Below are 10460 nucleotides of genomic sequence, written 5' to 3' on the forward strand. Positions count from 1 at the left end.
CCTGCTGACAGAGAAGTTTTAGTGCTAAAGGGAACTGTATTTACCATTTCCAAGTGGTCTCCAAAAGAGATACAAGCCAAAGTTTTAAGAGCAAGGGGAGCAGAACACCTATTCTGGTGTGACTTTTGTAGTAGGAAAGGAAAGGAAAGGAAAGGAAAGAAAAGGAAAGGAAAGGAAAGGAGAGGAAAGGAAAGGAAAGGAAAGAAAAGGAAAGGAAAGGAAAGGAGAGGAAAGGAAAGGAAAGGAAAGAAAAGGAAAGGAAAGGAAAGGAGAGGAAAGGAAAGGAAAGGAAAGAAAAGGAAAGGAAAGGAAAGGAGAGGAAAGGAAAGGAAAGGAAAGAAAAGGAAAGGAAAGGAAAGGAGAGGAAAGGAAAGGAAAGGAAAGGGAAATCAAGTCTCCTCAGCCAGTGTTGGAAAGAGGGAAAGAATAAATATCTCCTGTGAAAATCTCTCAGTTCTGTGTCCATGGGAATTCCACAGCTCAGTTTGAGCTTGTCCCTTGCTGCTATTAGAGCACATTTGGCAACTGACTGGCCATCCCATCCTCAGACCAGGCTTCCCAGGTTCTTAAGGAATCCTTCCCAAAATAAAGTTGTTTAGCAATATGTATCCAGCATTTAAAGTGCTTTTTTTTTAGACAGAGCACTCTTGGAGGACAGTTCTAGTGGCAGAAGACAAATGAGAGCAGTAGCTTCTCATCCCTGGCTGATTTTCAGATCTGCAGAAGAAAGGATGCACAGTTTTAAACAAAGCAGGACAGTATCATCAGCTGATCACAGAACCATAGAATAGTTTGGGTTGGAAGAGACCTTTAAAGGTCATCTAGCCCACCCCCCTGCAATGATGAGTGTGCTTTGCTTCAGCTTCATTCAGTTCAGTCACTGCTCGCCTTTAATTTGGGAAAGAAAAATACTTTCTGGAGCAGTGTGCTGGAAAAGGTGGCTGACCCCTTGTCTGTTGCAATCATGGCAAGGAAAGCAAATGCCTTGTGCCATGGACAGCTGCCTTCTCTGTGCTGTGCTAAACTCCCAAAAGAGTTCTATTTTTTCTTCTAGGATTTATTCTCTGTTTACTGCTTGTTGGATATCTCTGTATCTCCTAAATGATATTTTATTTTTTGTTTGACATGGGATATCTGTAAGGTTACTAAAAGACTCTCTCTATCTTTTAATGCAGTTTTACTCTCTGTTTTAATATCTCAACCTTCTACTGGCTTACAGTAGTGAAAGACTTTTTCTAAAGGTCTCTTGTTTTTTATGAGCCCCTGTCCAGGGTAATTTCCCAAATGCAGTCCAGACTGGGTAAAATGTAAGCATATTTCTGAGGCACAGGGTTTTTTTCTTTTAATAGTAAACCACACATCAGATGAACTAGTTAAAAAATATCCCAAATCAAAACTCATAGCAGGGATTTTCCTCATTAACCTCAGGTAGACACTGGAGCATGGCAAAGAATATATTTGAAAGATGAGGGGGAAAGGAAAGGAAAGGAAAGGCAAGGCAAGGAGAGGAGAGGAGAGGAAAGGAAAGGAAAGGCAAGGCAAGGAGAGGAGAGGAGAGGAAAGGAAAGGAAAGGCAAGGCAAGGAGAGGAGAGGAGAGGAAAGGAAAGGAAAGGCAAGGCAAGGAGAGGAGAGGAGAGGAAAGGAAAGGAAAGGCAAGGCAAGGAGAGGAGAGGAGAGGAAAGGAAAGGAAAGGCAAGGCAAGGAGAGGAGAGGAGAGGAAAGGAAAGGAAAGGCAAGGCAAGGAGAGGAGAGGAGAGGAAAGGAAAGGAAAGGCAAGGCAAGGAGAGGAGAGGAGAGGAAAGGAAAGGAAAGGCAAGGCAAGGAGAGGAGAGGAGAGGAAAGGAAAGGAAAGGCAAGGCAAGGAGAGGAGAGGAGAGGAAAGGAAAGGAAAGGCAAGGCAAGGAGAGGAGAGGAGAGGAAAGGAAAGGAAAGGCAAGGCAAGGAGAGGAGAGGAGAGGAAAGGAAAGGAAAGGCAAGGCAAGGAGAGGAGAGGAGAGGAAAGGAAAGGAAAGGAAGGAAAGGAAAGGGAAATCAAGTCTCCTCAGCCAGTGTTGGAAAGAGGGAAAGAATAAATAGATGAAGAGGGTGAAATATTGCAAATAGTTTTGCTTTTTTGATGGAGTAACCCTAAAGCAAAGTATAGGCAGAAGTTGGTTTTATGACAGTCCCAGCTAGGTACCCCAAAAATGCTGAAACTGCCCCAAAGTGGGGAAATGAACAGAGAGACGTGTGCGGATTAATTAGATCGAAAAAATGTTTTGACAGCATAAGTGAACATATGGAATGAATTGTGAGAACCTGATCCAGTTCCCCATGTGTAAATGATGCCTTAGCCATAGCTCATAAAGCAAATACAGATGCAAAAAAAAAAAAGGAAAAAAGCCCCTTTCCTATCCCTTCCCCCCAGTAAAGCCCAGTCTGTTGCCAGATGGCAAATAAAAGTTTGAAGTTGGTGACTAAATGTGAGGAAAGCTGAATGTTCGTTATGGATGTTGAAAGAAATCAGCCAAATAAATCTGAATTTTGCACCTTGGAGGAAGTGGTGCAGTTCAGCTAAATATTGAGTGGAGTGCCCAGCTGAGTGTCGGGATCCCCTGGGCTGGGTCTTCAGTGTCTCTGTTTTACCCTCCCTGGTCTAAATCAGATTCCTGGAATGGTTTGGGCAGGGACATCTCCCACTCTCCCAGGGTGCTCCAAGCCCCGTTCCAGCTGGCCTTGGGCACTTCCAGGGGTGCAGGGGCAGCCACAGCTTCTCTGGACACCACTCCATGCCAGGGCCTCACCCCCCTCACAGGGAGAGATTGCTTTGTGTCCAGCTCAGTTCTTGGCATCTATGTCCATGTGGAATCACACATCTGCCCTGACTGCCCCAAAGGCTTTACCACCTAAAATTGAGGGCAAAAGCATTGGGACAGATGCTGCAAGCAGAGGGTGAGAAGGGGGCCAGAGAAGCAAAGCAATGTGTTGCAGGTTATGCAGAGTTGTTCCCTGGATTCGTTTGCTCCATCCCCAGGAAGGATGAGCAGGGAGAGGGTGGATTGGGCAGTGCCCAGCATCAGGAGCTGGTGGAGGAATTTGCTCTCCTGACTCCCAGTTGAGCTTGTGTTCTGTTAAACACAGCTATGTCAGCATCATATTTCCAAGCCTAAAGCCTGTGTTAAATCAACATATTTTCATGTGGTTTCGATGGACAGACCTTCTTAGTCTATTTTAACAGCGATGCTTAAATTTATTCCACCTCAGAAGGGGGTGAGGGAGATGTGCTGCCAGTGCCAGTTGGTGCTGGAGTCAGGAGCCCATTCCTGCTGTGGCATCAGCACCGTGGTGTGGGCTGGGACCTTCACATGCAGCCACTGAAGGGAACTGTCCCTTCATGGAGAAGCTGCACAGGCTCCTGTCAGGGGAAGAGCAGCTAAACCCTGCCCCAGGCTGCTTGGGTGGTGCCCAGAGACTTGATTCATGGCAGCCAGTGCCAGCAGTCTGTGAAGCTGAAACAGGAGCTGAGCACTTGGGCTCTTTCCATTGCCCAGGGAAGCTGAAACCCCTGCTAAGCTGTCAGGTTTGTATCCAAGCAGCTTTGGGCATGAAGAGGTGCCAGCAGCAGAGCCCTCACAAAGCAAACTGCTTAATTATTTGCTAGTGAGAGGCAACTTGGGGGAGTGCAGACTCAAATCAACAACTAACCAACCTATATTTAGTAGCAGGGTGGCTGGAGCTTAGACCCAAACATAGTTTCCAGCTGATAGATGATGTGGCAATCAGAGCTGACCCTCGTCCCATTCTAAATTTGGGCTGTGGAATAAGTAATTAATATCATGGCTGGCATGGCAAGGCACCCTTCCAGCATCTGCACTGCCACTGCTGCCCCTCTTAGGGCTGTGCCTGTGGCTGGCCAGCCTGGCTGGGCTCTGGGACATCAAACTGGGTGACCACAGCCTGGCTGGCCCTGTGGAGATACTGGGGGAGAGGCAAAGTCGGTTCTTTGGAGGCAGAAGTGATCCTGTGGCCTTACCTGTGCTTGTCTCTGCTGCTGTGAGAGCTCTTTTCCATTTGATCTGGTACTAAGGAGTGAAGATCTTCTCTGGTGGTGCAGGACAGGTCGGGTGATCCATCCTTCAGTGGGATGTGAAAGGTGTAGGAGGGCTGGGAGCTCCATGTGGCGCCCAGAGTGCAGAACTGGGGACACACCCTGAGTGTGCAAACTCTGTGCCCCAGCCAAACCAAACTGGGGAACTGGCACAGCCCACTGCAGACAGAGGTAACTGAAAAATAAAATAATAAATTATGTGTCCCAGATAACTGCAGAAATCTCTTGAAACTTTCTGGAATCTCATTCAGTGCTGGAACCAGAAATGCACCTTGTCTCAGTGCTCAGGACCCCTCCAGTTGGCCTCTGTGAATTCAAGTTGGATGGTTGAAGGGTAGAATATTGTTGGGTTTCTTTTGAGCTGCCTCAGTGTAACAAACAAATGCATAAAATATTCCTCTAAGAAGGGCCAGTGCTGTTCCTGAACAGATGGACAGAGAGATTCCAAAGGCCCAGTGACTTTTCCTGGAAGACAGACTCAAGTCCTGAGCTGGTGTCCTGCTTGCCAGCCCTCCATCCTTCCACCCTCTTCTCCCTCCTCCTCTGTATCTCATGTGCACAGACAGACAGACAGAAACTATTCCTCTCTCTCTCTCTCTCTCTGAGGTTTGATACAGACACAGAAATTGATGTTGGATCAGAGCAAAAGGAAAACACAAACTTGTGTGAAATTTTTCACCTTTTCACTAAATTAATCAAAGCCAAATTTTCACGCTTTGGTCTTAGGTGTGAATTTTTTGCTCAGCTCTAATATTTATCCATAATGTGTTTTAAAACTTGGCTTGCTCCATCTAGAAACCCACAGAGAATTGAGTTACAGATTCTGGGCTTTGTGCACGCTGCCAAGATCTGCCCCTATAACTCAAACAAATTTAAGGGGGGAAAAATCCACTAGAAAAATATTGTGTATGGTCCATCACATGCTTTCTTCATGCAGTCATATACCACTAAAAAGTAATGTTCTGCAGAAATACACTCGTGTAATTCCTGTAAACACAGATAAGATGAATTTTGCATCTCCAAAGCAATCTCTAAATAAAAGCCTAGGAGGAAATAGCAGCCTTGCTTAAAATTCTTATAGAAGTTTAAAAGTGTTTCTTCAACATCAGCATTTCAAGAAATCTATTTTTGCCCCTCAAATCCAAATATATCTGTCACTGAACTTCTTAAAATGATGCTAAAGACATCTGTTAGCTGAGTTTGTGTGTGTGGAATAGAGATGAGTGAGATAGAGGTTCTTTACTGCTGCAGAACAATTGAAATTATTACATAGAATATTATTTATTTGTTGTGAGGACTAGAAGTGTAAGAAAAGTCACTCTAATAGTTTGAAGGTTAACACCTGCTGAATCCTGAAATCAGGACACATCTGGTGGGAAGAATGTTCCTACATTTCAGTCTGTTGTGAATGGGGCAACTTTGACATTATTTTCCTCCTGCTTCTGGATCTGTGACAAGAAAACTGAACAGAAACACTGGAGAGGTGAGAGTGGCCTGAGTGTGAGCATCAGATTCCCCAGTTTGGTGCTTTGCTGCTCCATGTGCAGCCACGTGCTTTCAGCCACTGAAATCATACAGGAGAACTTGAAATAATCTGTGGTTGTTTCATTGTTAATAATTACCTTAGGTTAAAGTCTAAGCATTTCTTGGGATTACCAAAATGACTGAGTGGTGAGAACACAGCTGGGAAGTTGCATTTGTGCTCGGATGCCTTATCCATTTAACTTTGGATACAATTTTTAGTCTCAAAATAAAGAAAAAGCCCAATTGGGATTTTGTTGCTTGACTTTCTAAACTAAGGCTGGTGTCCCTAAATCTGATTTCTCATCTGCTGTGTACTTTAAGGGTCACATCCCATAAATTTTCAGTAATACTCAACCTCATCAATCCTCATGTCACAGCTGAAAATCAGACTTGGGGACTATTCTAATTTGGGCTTGATGATCTCCAAGGTCTCTTCCAGCCTAGTTGATTCTGTGATTCTGTGGTTCAATCCACGTGGGCCTTACTGGCCTCCCTGTGCAGTCTCAAGGGACGTGGGCTCCTCTTGTGGGATGTGCTGGGTTTTGTGAGGCAGCTCTTGGAGGATCCCAAGGTCAGGGAGTCAGAGAACATGAGTCTCCCAGCCTGAAGCTGTTCCCTATGTGCACCTCCTTGGCTCCTGTGCCAGGCTGATGGGCTTCTCCTGCTGCCTCTTCCCACACAGGGTTAAAAACCTTTTCCTTCCCATTACTGAAGGGACAACAGTTGAAATTTCCAGCTTTAAGATGCTGTGTCAAAGTTGGGCTTCCCTAGGAGACAGGATTTTCCCTGGGTTCCAGTAGGGTTTCCCTTGGAGATCCACTGCCTGTTGGGGCTGCCCTGGATTCCTCAGCTGGGCAAGTGTTGGATCCCCAGCCCCAGATGATGCTGGAGAGTGGAATTCAGCCACCAGGACCGAGTGGATTTGAGTGGCTGCTGACCTTCCCAGCAGCAAAATGGCACCTTGTCCTGAGATCTTGGTGGGCCTTGTGGAGTTTGGTTCCCTGTCCCTTCCCAGGCAGGGATAACCCCGCTGGGCTGGGTCTCTCCATGGAGAGCAGAGTGTTTACTGGCTTGTATCTGTCTCAGCGTTGACACTCCAACAAAAGGTTAGAAATCATGAATGCATCCCTTTATTTCTGCTCCACAGTGCCTCTCTTTTTTTCTGTGTAAACCCTTCACTTGCCTCTTGCCCAGCCTTTAGAAACTATGATCAAATGCGAACTTTCAGGGTTTATTTATAGCATAGCCTTTATGGAAAGAGAGAAAAGAAATGATTAAAAAGCAATTTTACAAAATATTTTGTTTTAAGAGAGAATTCATTGTGTTTTAAATCACTGTATTCATTGTACTGTCTAGACTGGCAAACAAAGAAGATAGAGCGTCATTCAAATTAAGATTGTGAAATCCTTGGTGACTGGAATTATGGATTTGGATGTCAACCCTCAAACAAACTATTTCTGAACAGCAGTATTATCACTTTGCTATATTTAAGGCTTTGTTGGAGACAGAGCAGTGCACAAGGTTGATCCGATTCAGTAATGCAATTCTAATGTTCCTTTGTTTCCCGTTTCATTATAAATTCATATTTTCAATGTTCTGTTCCTCTTTGTCCCCAGAAAATTGTTGAAAAGCCTCTCCTCTGGGAGTAAAGTTTTTTGTTCAAGCTAACAATGACCAAACTGACTTTAAAACACAGAAAAACACACAACTAAAATGTGAATTGAGAGAGGGAATTAATTTAGGATATTTTGAGCAACACAGAATGGGTGACTTGTTGAAAATTGCTGGCTGTGTATTTTTTTTTTGCCATGCTATTCCACAGAACCATGGCAGTTGCTGTGCGACTTTAATGCTGTGGATTCTCAAAGGTCTGTGTATTTTCAGGAGATTTAAAAATGCCAAAGTATTTTAGAGGATAAACTGGAAAACAGATAAACTTGGAAGTCATCCTCCTTAGCTCAGGGTGGATGATGGGGGTCCAGCAGAAGAGAAGCAGCATTTTCTGGAAGCTGTAAGAGTAAAGCAGAACACGAGGGTGTGGAGCACCCATGTCACAGGCAGAACATAGCCTGGGAATGGTGCTGTGTCCTGGTCCTGAGTGTGCACAGACAGGGGAATGCAAAGTCTGGCCCTCCCTTTCATTTCTGTTGCACCTGTGATAAAAAATGGATTTGCATTTTTAGACACTTCAGATGTTATGGGTTTATTTTCGTGCAGTGTCTCCAGGGCAGTTCAAAAGGAGGTGTAAAGCTGGGAGCAGAAAGGAAGGTGACTCTTCCATTAGTGAGAGAGTGTTTCAGGGGGCTTTGTTTTCCCTAAGGCACAAAGGAAAACCAGTAGCCATTGTATCAGAGGGAATTGGCTTCTACTTTGAGTTGCCTTTTTTTTTTTTTTTTTCTGAGTGTTCATTCATTTTTTGGATAGACTGTAAATCCAGCTGGCTGTGTAAGGGACTGACTATTGTAAACAGGGACAATGCTTGAGCATTGTCAGTGTCACCTGTTAAAGGCCAGGGAATAAAATGCCCATTTCTCTTACTGGGAAGGATATCAGCCTTTCCATGGCAGTATTTTAATCTGGCTGCTGTGCAGAGTCTCAGTGCCAGCAGGCTCACATGTCCCAGGCAAAAGAACACACTATCTCTCTGCAAGTGTTATTTCAAGGGTGTTTCTTGGGGAATCCAAGTACAATCAACCTCTGCACCTCTGCAAGAGAATGGGCATATGAGAGCACAGAAATGTTCCCTGCTGCTGTATCAGCACCCTTAGCAGAGTGGAGTCCTGACTGCACACCTGGCAATGCTTCTGCCTTGGTAGAGCCTGCCCTGGGCCAGTGACACTGCACTGACATTGCTCATCCACCTTGTGAAGTTCTGTGTGATCCTTTGCTGAAAAGTGCTGGATTAGTGGAAAGCACAAATTTCACTAGGGCAGGTATTCCAGCCTGTAAAATCATCCAAGCTTTTTAAAAATGTTCCAGACTTTAAAAAAGGTTCCAGCAGCAGCACAGGCTGCCTGTTCTCCAGAGTCATCCTCGTCCTTAGGCACTGCATTAAAACAGGTTCAGGTCCTGCTTAGAAACTCTGAACCCTGATTTAGTCACACACTGACTCTTGAGTCCTCACCTTTAATGGTTTTAACATTCTCCCATCTAAAAGCTGCTGCTTTGATTCTCCTTGTGAAATCACTGAGTGACTGCTGCCTCCACTGTATCTGAGAGCTCAGGCCTCTTTGGTGATTCTCGTTCCAGTGGGATTGCTTGGGAGAATCCACGGAAAATCAGAATCTCACAGAGATCAGAAAAGGAACCAAATTACTTATCCCTCTCCCTTCAACACATGGCTGCCCTAGAGACGCCTTCTGCAGGGGATTCTGTGAGCTCTGACTTTATTTTGGCCAAAAGCAGAGCAGGATCAGAGTTTGCCTCTTACACCTTTGTGCTGGAATGTGAGGGCAGCTGTGAGCTGCAGAACAGACCTTCCCAGGTTACCTTCAGCTTGTGGAGCACCCCTGAGTCCTCCCTTGCTGCAGGGAACTGATACTTTCAGAATATGATTACAGGATCTTGAGTACAGTATCATTTTATTTGAGAACCCTCCCCTCCAGGGATGCAGTGTTTAACATTTCCTTTGGTTAGAGTAAATAATAAAAGATAACTCTGTTCTGCCTGGGACTCCCAGTGAGAGAGAGGAACAGACTTTGGTTACTGAGGGTCTGCAGAGCTTTGTTCTCTTGACTACTTTATAATGGGATTGAACATATTTGCTGCCATCTGGCCTGTTCAGCCGAAACAAAATACATCACTAATGTTCCGATTGGTTTTGAAACATCTTGTTCTTGTCAAAAAGTATTTTAAATCAAAACAGGCTTTTCCAGTTGGTGTTTGTCTTTTCCTAGGAGGCCATGGCGAAAATGGGGAAAATTGGAAAAGTTGTGCAGCCCAACCACGAGCATAAAAGGTAATGCTGGCCCTGGTGTGTTCCACTGGGAGAGTTCCAGGGAGATAAAGTTAGGATCTGGAGATGAGCTTGGGTGGTGTCTCTTTACAGCCCTGCTCGACTGCAGTAGTGCTTAGCATACAGATGCTTTAAGAATCACGGTATATTATATTTTTAAGAATTGTTCATGCTGTATTCCTGAGGATTATTTCTATTAATTTTGAAGGCTTGCTTATTTATATTATATTTTAGGTATTAGTATTATTATATTTTAAAGTATTATTTCTATTAATTTTTAAGGATGGTCTTCTATTACATTGTATTTTAAGGGTAATTTGGTTACATTTTGAAGGGCTCCGGATTGCACGGGCGGCGGCGCGGGGGGCCAGGGCAAGGGGCGGGAGCCCCAGGAGAGGCTGAGGGAGCTGGGAAGGGGCTGGAGCTCCAGGAGCAGCTGAGGGAGCTGGGAAGAGGCTCAGCCTGGAGCAAAGGAGGCTCAGGGACGCCCTTGTGGCTCTGCACAGCTCCTGACAGGAGGGGACAGCTAAGGGGATCGGGCTCTGCTCCCAAATGACAAGAGACAGGACAAGAGGAACCGGCCTCAAGCTGTGCCAAGGAAAGTGTAGATTGGATATTTGGGAAAATTTCTTCATGGAAAGGGTTGTCCAGCCCTGGCACAGCTGCCCAGGTCAGTCCTCATCCCTGGAGAGGTTGAAAAGCCCTGTGGATTGTGGCACTTGGGGACACGGGGCAGTGGCGGCCTTGGCAGTGCTCGGGAAACAGCTGGATTCGGTGATTTTGGAGGATTTTTGCCACCTGAATGAATTCTGTGAAGCTCTGGTGTCTCCTCACTCTCAGGACAGAGGACTCTGGGGAAAAGTGTCTGAGAAGCCACGCTGGCTGTAGGGCAA

The 10460-nt window shown here is 45.3% G+C and overlaps 1 protein-coding gene across 1 annotated transcript in view; it reads left to right on the plus strand.

Annotated features, from left to right (window-relative positions):
- The window catches only part of FGGY (FGGY carbohydrate kinase domain containing), a 113918-nt gene that overhangs the window by 103014 nt on the left and 444 nt on the right, over window positions 1-10460 (plus strand). Inside the window, exon 11 of the mRNA XM_031058592.1 lies at window positions 9509-9570. Within this exon, the coding sequence (XP_030914452.1) occupies window positions 9509-9570 (62 nt within the window). The remainder of the gene's footprint in view (window positions 1-9508; window positions 9571-10460) is intronic.

Source organism: Geospiza fortis, unplaced genomic scaffold (genome assembly GCF_000277835.1).
Source record: "Geospiza fortis unplaced genomic scaffold, GeoFor_1.0 scaffold396, whole genome shotgun sequence".
Classification (NCBI taxonomy): Eukaryota; Metazoa; Chordata; class Aves; order Passeriformes; family Thraupidae; genus Geospiza; species Geospiza fortis.